Source organism: Electrona antarctica, assembly GCF_951216825.1.
Source record: "Electrona antarctica genome assembly, contig: scaffold_199, whole genome shotgun sequence".
Lineage (NCBI taxonomy): Eukaryota > Metazoa > Chordata > Actinopteri > Myctophiformes > Myctophidae > Electrona > Electrona antarctica.
The window spans coordinates 27,981-44,044 of record NW_027637166.1 but is presented as its reverse complement, the minus strand read 5'-3'; the positions used below and the strand labels follow the sequence as shown (position 1 = coordinate 44,044).

The 16,064-nt window shown below is 44.6% G+C and overlaps 1 protein-coding gene across 1 annotated transcript in view; it reads right to left on the bottom strand.

The window, feature by feature from the left end:
• LOC306919099 (synaptic vesicle glycoprotein 2C-like) overlaps window positions 1-16,064 on the bottom strand; it is a gene marked incomplete at both ends in the record, with an annotated part of 51,998 nt that overhangs the window by 25,772 nt on the left and 10,162 nt on the right. Inside the window, 7 exons of the mRNA XM_079531933.1 lie at window positions 901-1,065; window positions 1,670-1,758; window positions 2,898-2,996; window positions 3,497-3,586; window positions 4,336-4,469; window positions 9,579-9,730; window positions 12,835-13,015. Of these exons, the coding sequence (XP_079388059.1) occupies window positions 901-1,065; window positions 1,670-1,758; window positions 2,898-2,996; window positions 3,497-3,586; window positions 4,336-4,469; window positions 9,579-9,730; window positions 12,835-13,015 (910 nt within the window). The remainder of the gene's footprint in view (window positions 1-900; window positions 1,066-1,669; window positions 1,759-2,897; window positions 2,997-3,496; window positions 3,587-4,335; window positions 4,470-9,578; window positions 9,731-12,834; window positions 13,016-16,064) is intronic.

The following is a 16,064-nucleotide window of genomic DNA, read 5'->3' as shown; positions in this document are numbered from 1 at the left end:
TGAGGTCTTCTTGGACCTGGTAAGGTCTTCTTAAGGTCTTCTTGGACCTGGTAAGGTCTTCTTGGACCTGGTGAGGTCTTCTTGGACCTGGTGAGGTCTTCTTAGACCTGGTGAGGTCTTCTTAGACCTGGTGAGGTCTTCTTGGACCTGGTGAGGTCTTCTTAGACCTGGTGAGGTCTTCTTGGACCTGGTGAGGTCTTCTTGGACCTGGTGAGGTCTTCTTGGACCTGGTGAGGCTTTCTTGGACCTGGTAAGGTCTTCTTGGACCTGGTAAGGTCTTCTTAAGGTCTTCTTGGACCTGGTGAGGTCTTCTTGGACCTGGTGAGGTCTTCTTAAGGTCTTCTTGGACCTGGTGAGGTCTTCTTGGACCTGGTGAGGTCTTCTTGGACCTGGTAAGGTATTCTTGGACCTGGTAAGGTCTTCTTAAGGTCTTCTTGGACCTGGTAAGGTCTTCTTGGACCTGGTAAGGTCTTCTTGGACCTGGTAAGGTTTTCTTCAGGGAATGCATTCAATCCATTCCCTGAAGTCGAGACCTTAATATAACGGATATTAGTTTTGATATCCAAAACTAACAAATATAACTAAAACTACTGACTATTTCAACACTATAATAATTCTACGTGTCATTTAGGAAGAGACCGTTCCGGTGGATCTGGTTCTCCAGGGTTTCACTTACCTGTCGTTTAGGAACAGTCCATTCCGGTGGATCTGGTTCTCCAGGGTTTTAGTTACCTGTCGTTTAGGAACAGTCCATTCCGGTGGATCTGGTTCTCCAGGGTTTTAGTTACCTGTCGTTTAGGAACAGTCCATTCCGGTGGATCTGGTTCTCCAGGGTTTTAGTTACCTGTCGTTTAGGAACAGTCCATTCCGGTGGATCTGGTTCTCCAGGGTTTTAGTTACCTGTCGTTTAGGAACAGTCCATTCCGGTGGATCTGGTTCTCCAGGGTGAAGTTAAAGGTGAAGTCTTCGATGTGTTCGTTGTTGTGGATTTTGACGCGCGACGCGTACTCATCCGCCTGGAGATGTTTGATGACGTCTGGAAACCACACGGACAGCCCATAGTACCTGCACACACACACACACACACACGCACGCGCACGCGCACGTGCACACACACACACACACACACACACACACACACACACACACACACATGCACGGACGCGCACACACAGTCTCCATTCACTTGACGTCCTATGAAATCAACATAGTAGTATAATAGTATAATAGTATAATAGTATAATAATAGTATAATAGTATAATAATAGTATAATAGTATAATAGTATAATAATAGTATAATAGTATAATAGTATAATAGTATAATAGTATAATAATAGTATAATAGTATAATAATAGTATAATAGTATAATAATAGTATAATAGTATAATAATAGTATAATAGTATAATAGTATAATAATAGTATAATAGTATAATAGTATAATAGTATTATAATAGTATAATAATAGTATAATAGTATAATAGTCCACGTGTTGCATATGGCCGCTGACACGGTTTCATCTTTTCTCATAAATGAAAGTGAATCATGCTTCGTGTCGTATGTGACCATTTTATGAACATAGCCGATCTACAAGCCCACGCTGTGTCGGAACTGAGTAGCATTAGGGGGAAACAGATCACAGAACATGAGAGAGAGTTTGTTGTTTTACCCAAACGACAGCGTGAACCAGACCGCTGCCAGTTTCAACGTGTTGTCTCTCACAGGATAGCTGAAACATCTCATGAACGTAGACCACATCTATAGCAGGAGAAAACAGGAGCAAACAGGAGAAAACACCATGTCAACCACATCTAGGAGCAGGAGAAAACAGGAGAAAACAGGAGAAACCACCATGTCAACCACATGTCAACCACATCTATAGCAGGAGAAAACACCATGTCAACCACATCTATAGCAGGAGAAAACACCATGTCAACCACATCTATAGCAGGAGAAAAGACCATGTCAACCACATCTATAGCAGGAGAAAAGACCATGTCAACCACATCTATAGCAGGAGAAAACACCATGTCAACCACATCTATAGCAGGAGAAAACACCATGTCAACCACATCTATAGCAGGAGAAAACACCATGTCAACTACATCTATAGCAGGAGAAAACACCATGTCAACCACATCTATAGCAGGAGAAACCACCATGTCAACCACATCTATAGCAGGAGAAAACACCATGTCAACCACATCTATAGCAGGAGAAAACACCATGTCAACCACATCTATAGCAGGAGAAAACACCATGTCAACCACATCTATAGCAGGAGAAAACACCATGTCAACCACATCTATAGCAGGAGAAAACACCATGTCAACCACATCTATAGCAGGAGAAAACACCATGTCAACCACATCTATAGCAGGAGAAAACACCATGTCAACCACATCTATAGCAGGAGAAAAGACCATGTCAACCACATCTATAGCAGGAGAAAACACCATGTCAACCACATCTATAGCAGGAGAAAACACCATGTCAACCACATCTATAGCAGGAGAAAACACCATGTCAACCACATCTATGGCAGGAGAAACCAACATATCAAGCACCAAATAATTAAGAAATAAACTACATATCCCTTTTTATTTTATTAATAATAATAATAATAATAATAATATTATAATATTATTGGGGGCTCGTGCCGGACGAGCCCCCAATAATGTTACAATCCTTAGGTTACGGGAATAAAGGATTGTGACATAAGGCTGGAAAAGTGAATTGTTGTTTTATTTGCTGCCTTTTGATAAGGTTCTTTAGAGAATTCATATGCAATCACAATGTATGATACATCATGCCTACCACCTGAAGTCCCTCTTCGAGGTGATTTTACTACTTTTTTAATTCATCAGAAAAACAACAAAGGAATGAAGTGAACAAACCGCTCCGAGTTCCGTCTTGATCCTGAACAGGAAGTTACGCGACTCGCTCTGCATCTCCACCAGCTCGTCCAGCGGCCTGGGCGTCTTGATCCTGTTCACCTGCAGGGGGAGACAGTGAGCTCAGCGGAGTCCACACATCGACACACTGGGACCCCTAGAGGGCTCCTCAGATAATACAGGTGGGTTACCAAATCTTTGGGTGATAGATTTTTCTTCTTTTTTTTTTTTTACATTAAGTACTTGAATTCCCTATTCTGAGGAGAACTTTAGCAAAAAAGAAATGGCAGATCTACAAGGCGTTGTGAGCTTGTAGATCGGCTGAGAGGTTCGATGTAGAGGGATAAAAGAGTTAAAGGTCAGGTTTACTAAATATTGACGGTTAAATGTCTGAAAATTCACATTATCATCAATCCTGATGATGACAGAGCTGTCAAACAATATATGAGGCTATATTATATATATATATATATATATATAGTCTAAATCTAGCTAATAAAATCGAGCTAATAAGATAATAATGGTTAAAATTAAAAGTTGTTAAACGCTAAAATGACAGAGATGTGTTCCAGGTCTTAATGGGGTTACGGTGTTTGACTCACAGTGAAGACCTTCTCGGGTTCTCCGCGGCCGCGCATGTTGGTGTCGTGGATCTGTTTGAGGACCATCCATCCCTCGTCATGTTTACCCATCTGGAACACAATAACAACAACAGAGGTTTAACCCATTTAGACCTGAGGACGATTCTACAAACGTCTTCTAATTCCTCATGTTTCTATGTCAGTGGTTTTCAAACTATTTCACATCAAGGACCCCCCAAAATGTATTTGGCCGCCGACCCCCATCTGCAAATATGTAGTTCCAGGGACCCCACAGTAGTAAATATTTGAGTTAAAAACGTTCACTCTGAAAGAATATATACTCAAAGATTTGCGCCACATTTTCACGATTTAAAAAAAATAGCAGACCTACAAGCTCGTAGCGCGGCACTCGGTGGCGCGCTACGAGCTTGTAGATCTGCTATTTTCAATAGCTAAAGTATAACATAATGCTTAAAACACCAAAAGGGGTTCCCGCCCAAAATGGGATAAAGGCGATATAGACAACATTCAGTGTTTGTACACAGAAGCGAGAGGTGTTCAAATCTGAACAAATCAGATTCAAATCTGGCTCCACCCCCCTTCCCATCGAGCCATGTCACTTCAGGATATGGGTTGTTGTTGTTGCTGCTCAGCTCCTGGCCCTGGAGCTGAGCAGATATTATCCATCGGAAATTTGCATTTGAATGTCTTAGTTACCATGACATTGAGTTGTCGTGTTTGTTTTAAAACTTTTTCTGCGGCAGGTACAAATGTACTCGTACTCCCTAGCTATGGGACGTTATCAGCCAACTACGGACATGCTCGTAGTTGGCCATTATGTTAGCGTCTCTCTCGTTTACCTGTAGGAAGAACCGGGGGCTCTCGGGCATGAAGGTCAAGGCCACCACGGCACACACGCATGGCAGCGCACACACCACCACGAACACCCTCCAGCTGTGGAACTGGTAGGCTGAGCCCATGCTGAAACTCCACCCTGCACGCACGCACGCACACACAGACAAACACACACATATTATGCTTAAATATGGTTAAAGGTCTGTAAAGCAAAGCAAAGCAAAGTTCTTTGTTTACCCAGGGTGAATGGACTAAGCTCGAGATGCTTGTTTACAGCCAGACCCTGCTCATTGAACATTTCATGGTAGGGGTTCAATGCCTTGCTCAAGGGCACTTCAGCGGTGGTCATTTTTTAACGTGCCGGTCCGGGGATTCGAACTGGCGACCTTCCGATAACAAGACCGCTCCGCAAACCGTTCGGCCACCGCTGTCCCTGTAAATAGAGCTTTGCAGTCCCGCCCCCTCCCGAGGTCCAGAAGGGAATTCCCCGTTCATTTTCCTCATAGACTTTTCAAAAAGTATTTATATAAAGACGTCTACGCCGCGGACAAAGACAACTGGAGTTGTGACGACAAATAACAGTAAACACAATGTTTTGGGAATAATTAGAAAGAAGAAAAACAAGGCAGGATACAACACTTTTTGTTTGGTTTTTCTTCTTACAAATTATTTGATCAGCGAAAAACCTTGTGTTTGTTGTCATGATTTGTCACAACTAACTCCAGTAAGTCTTTGTCCGCGGCGTAAACGTCTTCAAATAAATACTTTTTGAAAAGTCTATGAGGAAAATGAACGCGGAATTCACTTCTGGTTCTAGTGTCGTCATGAAAGGGGGCGGGACTGCGACGCTCTATACTAAAACATGATTCAACAGCAGCTGTTTACGGTTTATTTTGAAGACCGTTCCAAGATCGAGGATTTAAATTTGTCAAAAGAGTGGGCTTCAAAATGTGTCTGTATAAACCAATGGGGACAGTCTAACGGTCTAAAATGTGTCTGTATAAACCAATGGGGGCAGTCTAACGGTCTAAAATGTGTCTGTATAAACCAATGGGGACAGTCTAACGGTCTAAAATGTGTCTGTATAAAGTAAACCAATGGGGGCAGTCTAACGGTCTAAAATTAGTCTGATGCACTCTGGGACATCCTTACAAGGTATGGGTTCTCTGGGACATCCTTACAAGGTATGGGTTCAGCATCGGAGACGATGAGAGATGTGTACTTATAGTGTGGAGGGAGAAGTCTAAACACGAAGATTAACTGTAGTTTAGAATCACAGTCTAAACACGAAGATTAACTGTAGTTTAGAATCACAGTCTAAACACGAAGATTAACTGTAGTTTAGAATCACAGTCTAAACACGAAGATTAACTGTAGTTTAGAATCACAGTCTAAACACGAAGATTAACTGTAGTTTAGAATCACAGTCTAAACACGAAGATTAACTGTAGTTTAGAATCACAGTCTAAACACGAAGATTAACTGTAGTTTAGAATCACAGTCTAAACACGAAGATTAACTGTAGTTTAGAATCACAGTCTAAACACGAAGATTAACTGTAGTTTAGAATCACAGTCTAAACACGAAGATTAACTGTAGTTTAGAATCACAGTCTAAACACGAAGATTAACTGTAGTTTAGAATCACAGTCTAAACACGAAGATTAACTGTAGTTTAGAATCACAGTCTAAACACGAAGATTAACTGTAGTTTAGAATCACAGTCTAAACACGAAGATTAACTGTAGTTTAGAATCACAGTCTAAACACGAAGATTAACTGTAGTTTAGAATCACAGTCTAAACACGAAGATTAACTGTAGTTTAGAATCACAGTCTAAACACGAAGATTAACTGTAGTTTAGAATCACAGTCTAAACACGAAGATTAACTGTAGTTTAGAATCACAGTCTAAACACGAAGATTAACTGTAGTTTAGAATCACAGTCTAAACACGAAGATTAACTGTAGTTTAGAATCACAGTCTAAACACGAAGATTAACTGTAGTTTAGAATCACAGTCTAAACACGAAGATTAACTGTAGTTTAGAATCACAGTCTAAACACGAAGATTAACTGTAGTTTAGAATCACAGTCTAAACACGAAGATTAACTGTAGTTTAGAATCACAGTCTAAACACGAAGATTAACTGTAGTTTAGAATCACAGTCTAAACACGAAGATTAACTGTAGTTTAGAATCACAGTCTAAACACGAAGATTAACTGTAGTTTAGAATCACAGTCTAAACACGAAGATTAACTGTAGTTTAGAATCACAGTCTAAACACGAAGATTAACTGTAGTTTAGAATCACAGTCTAAACACGAAGATTAACTGTAGTTTAGAATCACAGTCTAAACACGAAGATTAACTGTAGTTTAGAATCACAGTCTAAACACGAAGATTAACTGTAGTTTAGAATCACAGTCTAAACACGAAGATTAACTGTAGTTTAGAATCACAGTCTAAACACGAAGATTAACTGTAGTTTAGAATCACAGTCTAAACACGAAGATTAACTGTAGTTTAGAATCACAGTCTAAACACGAAGATTAACTGTAGTTTAGAATCACAGTCTAAACACGAAGATTAACTGTAGTTTAGAATCACAGTCTAAACACGAAGATTAACTGTAGTTTAGAATCACAGTCTAAACACGAAGATTAACTGTAGTTTAGAATCACAGTCTAAACACGAAGATTAACTGTAGTTTAGAATCACAGTCTAAACACGAAGATTAACTGTAGTTTAGAATCACAGTCTAAACACGAAGATTAACTGTAGTTTAGAATCACAGTCTAAACACGAAGATTAACTGTAGTTTAGAATCACAGTCTAAACACGAAGATTAACTGTAGTTTAGAATCACAGTCTAAACACGAAGATTAACTGTAGTTTAGAATCACAGTCTAAACACGAAGATTAACTGTAGTTTAGAATCACAGTCTAAACACGAAGATTAACTGTAGTTTAGAATCACAGTCTAAACACGAAGATTAACTGTAGTTTAGAATCACAGTCTAAACACGAAGATTAACTGTAGTTTAGAATCACAGTCTAAACACGAAGATTAACTGTAGTTTAGAATCACAGTCTAAACACGAAGATTAACTGTAGTTTAGAATCACAGTCTAAACACGAAGATTAACTGTAGTTTAGAATCACAGTCTAAACACGAAGATTAACTGTAGTTTAGAATCACAGTCTAAACACGAAGATTAACTGTAGTTTAGAATCACAGTCTAAACACGAAGATTAACTGTAGTTTAGAATCACAGTCTAAACACGAAGATTAACTGTAGTTTAGAATCACAGTCTAAACACGAAGATTAACTGTAGTTTAGAATCACAGTCTAAACACGAAGATTAACTGTAGTTTAGAATCACAGTCTAAACACGAAGATTAACTGTAGTTTAGAATCACAGTCTAAACACGAAGATTAACTGTAGTTTAGAATCACAGTCTAAACACGAAGATTAACTGTAGTTTAGAATCACAGTCTAAACACGAAGATTAACTGTAGTTTAGAATCACAGTCTAAACACGAAGATTAACTGTAGTTTAGAATCACAGTCTAAACACGAAGATTAACTGTAGTTTAGAATCACAGTCTAAACACGAAGATTAACTGTAGTTTAGAATCACAGTCTAAACACACAGATTAACTGTAGTTTAGCGTGCGTGCGTGCGTGTGTGGGCGTGTGCGTGCGTGCGTGCGCGTGCGTGTGTGGGCGTGTGCGAGTGCATGTATAAGAGAACCTGTGTCGTACAATACGTTAGTAGCCCAGCACGTCTCAAACAAGGGTTTTATAATCTTGGCCATACATGGACCCCCCATCTGTAAACGCTTTGCGCCAGGGAGCCCCCCCTCAGCGCCAGGGAGCCCCCCCTCAGCGCCAGGTAGCCCCCCCTCAGCGCCAGGGAGCCCCCCCTCAGCACCAGGTAGCCCCCCCTCAGCACCAGGTAGCCCCCCCTCAGCGCCAGGTAGCCCCCCCTCAGCACCAGGGAGCCCCCCCTCAGCGCCAGGGAGCCCCCCCTCAGCGCCAGGGAGCCCCCCCTCAGCGCCAGCGAGCCCCCCCTCAGCGCCAGCGAGCCCCCCCTCAGCGCCAGGTAGCCCCCCCTCAGCGCCAGGGAGCCCCCCCTCAGCGCCAGGGAAACCCCCCTCAGTGCCAGGGAGCCCCCCCTCATGGAATGTTCATGGAATATGGCATTTAGAGACTGATGCTAGGTTCATGGAATATGGCGTTTAGATTAGGTTAGGTTAGGAGTGTTCGCGCATCATCGTACCAAAATATGTGCATATGTGTACGTGAGTACAGAGATAGTGAGGGATGATGGCCCAGGCCATGGCTGATGCTAGGCTAACATGCTAACGTACCGCAGTGTGGGATTATGGCCCAGGCCATGGCTGATGCTAGGCTAACATGCTAACGTACCGTAGTGAGGGATGATGGCCCAGGCCATGGCTGATGCTAGGCTAACATGCTAACGTACCATAGTGTGGTATTATCGCCCAGGCCATGGCTGATGCTAGGCTAACATGCTAACGTACCGTAGTGTGGGATGATGGCCCAGGCCATGGCTGATGCTAGGCTAACATGCTAACGTACCGTAGTGTGGGATGATGGCCCAGGCCATGGCGGATGCTAGGCTAACATGCTAACGTACCGTAGTGTGGGATGATGGCCCAGGCCATGGTGGATGCTAGGCTAACATGCTAACGTACCGTAGTGAGGGATGATGGCCCAGGCCATGGCTGATGCTAGGCTAACATGCTAACGTACCGTAGTGTGGGATGATGGCCCAGGCCATGGCTGATGCTAGGCTAACATGCTAACGTACCGTAGTGTGGGATGATGGCCCAGGCCATGGCTGATGCTAGGCTAACATGCTAACGTACCGTAGTGAGGGATGATGGCCCAGGCCATGGCTGATGCTAGGCTAACATGCTAACGTACCGTAGTGTGGGATGATGGCCCAGGCCATGGCTGATGCTAGGCTAACATGCTAACGTACCGTAGTGTGGGATGATGGCCCAGGCCATGGCTGATGCTAGGCTAACATGCTAACGTACCGTAGTGTGGGATGATGGCCCAGGCCATGGCTGATGCTAGGCTAACATGCTAACGTACCGTAGTGAGGGATGATGGCCCAGGCCATGGCTGATGCTAGGCTAACATGCTAACGTACCGTAGTGTGGGATGATGGCCCAGGCCATGGCTGATGCTAGGCTAACATGCTAACGTACCGTAGTGTGGGATGATGGCCCAGGCCATGGCTGATGCGTAGATCCCTCCTATCATCCAGAACATGCAGAGCCAGCTCAGATGTTCTCCTCTCTTCTCTCGAGCGAGGACCTCCACAAAGTAGGAGAACACGATGGGCACCGCCCCCCCGATCCTGCAACAACAACACTGCGTTTGATTGGTCGGCTCTCCAGCGCTAGGGTCAAGAGCTGCTTCGTTTGATTGGTTGAGTCTTTATACCGTCCACGTCTACCTCCTGTTTCAAATCTATACGCTGTAAACGTTTTAATGCATCTCTGACAGTGTTCACTCTCTGTTTCATTCCTAATTATCACTCATTCAGATGGGGGCCCCCTGGAACCCCCCTCAGGGACCTGGTGGGGACCCCCTGGAGCCCCCCTCAGGGACCTGGTGGGGACTCCCTGGAGCCCCCCTCAGGGACCTGGTGGGGACCCCCTGGAGCCCCCCTCAGGGACCTGGTGGGGACCCCCTGGAGCCCCCCTCAGGGACCTGGTGGGGACCCCCTGGAACCCCCCTCAGGGACCTGGTGGGGACCCCCTGGAACCCCCCTCAGGGACCTGGTGGGTACCCCCTGGAACCCCCCCCCCGTTTGGTCAATCTCCGTCCTGAGCGCTGGGCGTTACTAATTGAAAGGGCGGAGAACTCCGTCCTGTGCGCTCAGGGTGTTAATTTATGAAGAAAAACAGTGAAGCCAGATCAGTGAAGCCAGATCAGTGAAGCCAGATCAGTGAAGGCAGATCAGTGAAGCCAGATCAGTGAAGCCAGATCAGTGAAGGCAGATCAGTGAAGCCAGATCAGTGAAGGCAGATCAGTGAAGCCAGATCAGTGAAGGCAGATCAGTGAAGCCAGATCAGTGAAGGCAGATCAGTGAAGCCAGATCAGTGAAGGCAGATCAGTGAAGCCAGATCAGTGAAGCCAGATCAGTGAAGCCAGATCAGTGAAGCCAGATCAGTGAAGGCAGATCAGTGAAGACTGATCAGTCAGCCTGAAGCCAGATCAGTGAACGCAGATCAGTGAAGCCAGATCAGTGAAGCCAGATCAGTGAAGCCAGATCAGTGAAGCCAGATCAGTGAAGGCTGATCAGTCAGCCTGAAGCCAGATCAGTGAAGGCTGATCAGTCAGCCTGAAGCCAGATCAGTGAACGCAGATCAGTGAAGCCAGATCAGTGAAGCCAGATCAGTGAAGCCAGATCAGTGAAGCCAGATCAGTGAAGGCTGATCAGTCAGCCTGAAGCCAGATCAGTGAAGGCTGATCAGTCAGCCTGAAGCCAGATCAGTGAAGGCTGATCAGTCAGCCTGAAGCCAGATCAGTGAACGCAGATCAGTGAAGCCAGATCAGTGAAGCCAGATCAGTGAAGCCAGATCAGTGAAGACTGATCAGTCAGCCTGAAGCCAGATCAGTGAAGGCAGATCAGTGAAGCCAGATCAGTGAAGCCAGATCAGTGAAGCCAGATCAGTGAAGGCAGATCAGTGAAGCCAGATCAGTGAAGCCAGATCAGTGAAGGCAGATCAGTGAAGGCAGATCAGTGAAGGCAGATCAGTGAAGCCAGATCAGTGAAGGCAGATCAGTGAAGGCAGATCAGTGAAGCCAGATCAGTGAAGGCAGATCAGTGAAGGCAGATCAGTGAAGCCAGATCAGTGAAGCCAGATCAGTGAAGACTGATCAGTGAAGGCTGATCAGTGAAGGCTGATCAGTGAAGCCAGATCAGTGAAGCCAGATCAGTGAAGACTGATCAGTGAAGGCAGATCAGTGAAGGCTGATCAGTGAAGCCAGATCAGTGAAGCCAGATCAGTGAAGACTGATCAGTGAAGGCAGATCAGTGAAGGCTGCGCTGCTGAATAATACAGCAGTGTTGTATTTGCTGTGCTCAGCAGCACTGCTGTCCAAACATTGCTTTTTTTCCCTGACGGTTTATTGGAAATGTATTTGGAGGATAAGCCCCCAGCTTGTTTGTGCTTTGAATTTCTGCAGAGACTCGTGTGTGTGTTGTGCGTGCGTGTGTGCGTGCGTGCGTGCGTGCGTTTTTAAAGAGTCACCCCTGGCCTGTGGGAGGAGAGAGAGCATGTGAGTGATGATTTAAAAAAAAAACAGAAACAAAGGACAACGCATTCAAACATACAACAACATAGGGAAGATATTACATTTGCAACAAATGACAAACCCATAACTCACTTAGGATAAGTGGCAAACAAACAGATACTCAAAGGAACATACAGAAAATGAACAAAACATCTCTTCATATAATTGGTCCTCACTAATGTTCATGATAAAACACCATTTTTTCCTACTCAGTCTGTGTCTCATAGGAGAGCTTTGGGCAGTTCGGACACCCGTCCACCAGTGACATCATCATTAGGCAGATTTTCTTTAAACAAGATTTGTTTTAAAATATATTTAGATTTGTATTATCGTGAGAACGATGGCTTCAACTTTTGCATTGCAACTTTTCAGGAAAAGAAAGCCTGCCATTTCTATTAGCTTGGATTCACCATCGATGATGTCACTGGTGGACGGGTTTCTGAACTGCCCACAGCCTTCCTATGAGACACAGAGTAGGAAAAATGGTGGTATTTTATCTTGAACATTAGTTAGGACCAATTATAGGAAGATAAGTTGAAAAGTGGTGAAGTGGTCCTTTAATGCATCACAGAATGTGGACACAGTTTCGGTGGTGCAGCCTCTCCCCACAAATGTCTGCTCACTGTGAGCTTTCTCCCTATGAAGACCCACCCCAGGTGTGCCAAATTGGGCCATTACCAAACCCAGACCCATCTAATAGAAGAGTTGCGATATTGAGGGGGCAGAAAACAGCCTGGTCACATGGTTCATGTACTCGCGCGAGCACATAGACTCCAATGCATTCCGTAAACGTCCGGTTGTCCCCATTAAATAGAAGTCTATGTAGGAGAGCCGCCATTGGACTGAAGCCCCATGAAGTGAGTTTGCGTAACTCTGTCTTACTCTATGGCTCTTCCAAACCCCACCATAACATGTCTACGCCTCTACAGTGGATTTTTATGATCTGCAATGTTAGTGAGTTTGACGTCGTTTAAGAGCCTACAATCAGATAGGACTTTTCTGTTTGGATGAATGGGCTGTCAATGGGAAATATGCACCTAGTTACCACCTTGCTGGCAAGATGGCCACGGTGTGCATATTGTGGGAGGTGAACACGCTGTAGGCCTGGTCACTGTGGGAGGTGAACATAGGCCTGGTCACTGTGGGAGGTGAACTCACCCGAACCCGGACACCATGCGACAGACCAGGAACATGCTGTAGTCCTGGACGAAGGCCGACAGGAAGGCGAACAGCGCGTTGAAGGACAGAGAGATGAGCAGCACCGTCTTCCTGCCCAGCTTGTCCGACAGGCCTCCCCAAAAGAACGCTCCCACCATCATCCCCAAGTACACTATGCTGCCTGGAGGGAGGGAGGGAGGGGGGGGGGGGGAGGGAGAGGAAGAAAGAAGATGAAGACCTTTTGGGGTGTTTGCGTCTCAGATGGAGTGTGACAGTTGGGGACAGGCTGACAGATGGAGTAGCCGTAATGACGTCATTATAGTTAGGGGAAGTCCAGTGCAAGTAAAGAATTTAGTTTTGCACAAAAAAACACTCCTTGGGCTAAAAACGGCCACATTTCCAAATTTCGATGACCTTTATGAACACATTTGTGAAGAAAGATAGTATAGTAAGCATTTATTTTGCAGATTTGCGTACGCACACGCACTCGCACGCACGCGCGCACACGCACGCACGCACACGCACGCGCGCACACGCGCACACGCACATGCGCACGCGCACACGCACACGCACACGCACACGCACACACACACACTACTTTTCGTAGAATTCAGATATTTATCCCTTTTAATGTCCACACAGGAAATGAGGTCATCTCTCACACCCGTCTCCTGGGAAGTAATCACCAACGTTTGCAATGTTCTCCAGGTCGCGTCGTGTCCGAATGTAACCAAACGGACCTCGTAAAGGTCCACTTGGTTACATCCGTTAAAAAAAGAACGGTGAGCGTTTCACGGAGCGAAAGGCAGCCTTTTTGTTTTCGGTGCGATGCGGTGACAGATAGGGCGGCGGCAGAGGGCCTTATCAGGCCTGCACAGACACCGGTTACAGATAGGGCGGCGGCAGAGAGCCTTATCAGGCCTGCACAGACAGCAGGCTGGGAGCCGCGCAGTGATCCATTACACTCTGACAGCCCACTGCTATGCAGAGGTTCTCAACCTGTGGCCCGGGGACCACCGCTGGTCTGCAGTGTTGTTTGAGGAAGCAAATTTTGATTTTAGTTTTAGTCACATTTTAGTAGCCTGGAACTCACCTATGCTTTTTATGGCGTAGGCAGCTCCCGGCAGGATCCGCCGGGAGAAACTATGCGCATGATGTTGGTACCTAATGGTACCAACATCATGTTATCTCTCCTAATGGTACCAACATCATGTTATCTCTCCTAATGGTACCAACACCATGTTATCTCTCCTAATGGTACCAACACCATGTTATCTCTCCTAATGGTACCAACACCATGTTATCTCTCCTAATGGTACCAACACCATGTTATCTCTCCTAATGGTACCAACACCAGGTTATCTCTCCTAATGTTACCAACATCATGTTATCTCTCCTAATGGTACCAACACCATGTTATCTCTCCTAATGGTACCAACACCATGTTATCTCTCCTAATGGTACCAACACCATGTTATCTCTCCTAATGGTACCAACATCATGTTATCTCTCCTAATGGTACCAACATCATGTTGTCTCTCCTAATGGTACCAACACCATGTTATCTCTCCTAATGGTACCAACATCATGTTATCTCTCCTAATGGTACCAACACCATGTTATCTCTCCTAATGGTACCAACACCATGTTATCTCTCCTAATGGTACCGACATCATGTTATCTCTCCTAATGGTACCAACACCATGTTATCTCTCCTAATGGTACCAACACCATGTTAACTCTCCTAATGGTACCAACACCATGTTATCTCTCCTAATGGTACCAACACCATGTTATCTCTCCTAATGGTACCAACACCATGTTATCTCTCCTAATGGTACCAACACCATGTTATCTCTCCTAATGGTACCAACACCATGTTATCTCTCCTAATGGTACCAACATCATGTTATCTCTCCTAATGGTACCAACACCATGTTATCTCTCCTAATGGTACCAACACGATGTTATCTCTCCTAATGGTACCAACACCATGTTATCTCTCCTAATGGTACCAACACCATGTTATCTCTCCGAATGGTACCAACACCATGTTATCTCTCCGAATGGTACCAACACCATGTTATCTCTCCTAATGGTACCGACACCATGTTATCTCTCCTAATGGTACCGACACCATGTTATCTCTCCTAATGGTACCGACATCATGTTATCTCTCCTAATGGTACCAACACCATGTTATCTCTCCTAATGGTACCAACACCATGTTATCTCTCCTAATGGTACCAACACCATGTTAACTCTCCTAATGGTACCAACACCATGTTATCTCTCCTAATGGTACCAACACCATGTTATCTCTCCTAATGGTACCAACACCATGTTATCTCTCCTAATGGTACCAACACCATGTTATCTCTCCTAATGGTACCAACACCATGTTATCTCTCCTAATGGTACCAACATCATGTTATCTCTCCTAATGGTACCAACACCATGTTATCTCTCCTAATGGTACCAACACGATGTTATCTCTCCTAATGGTACCAACACCATGTTATCTCTCCTAATGGTACCAACACCATGTTATCTCTCCGAATGGTACCAACACCATGTTATCTCTCCGAATGGTACCAACACCATGTTATCTCTCCTAATGGTACCAACACCATGTTATCTCTCCTAATGGTACCAACACCATGTTATCTCTCCGAATGGTACCAACACCATGTTATCTCTCCTAATGGTACCAAAACCATGTTATCTCTCCTAATGGTACCAACACCATGTTATCGCTCCTAATGGTACCAACACCATGTTATCGCTCCTAATGGTACCAACACCATGTTATCTCTCCTAATGGTACCAACACCATGTTATCTCTCCGAATGGTACCAACACCATGTTATCTCTCCTAATGGTACCAACACCATGTTATCTCTCCTAATGGTACCAACACCATGTTATCGCTCCTAATGGTACCAACACCATGTTATCGCTCCTAATGGTACCAACACCATGTTATCTCTCCTAATGGTATCGACATCAATACGGCGTGGAATTGTTGGACAAAATCTTATCCGACATATTCTAAGGTTTTGGGTCTGAGAGGATAAATGTCATGTATTTGAGGATAAATGGTGGTTGTTTTTTGCTGCTGCTGCTGTCGGAAAGAATGACACATAAAGCAATGTTGAATCTATACAGAGAGACACGCTCTGTACAGACGAGGCACAACGATTCAACACGGCGGACTTCCAACCGCTTAC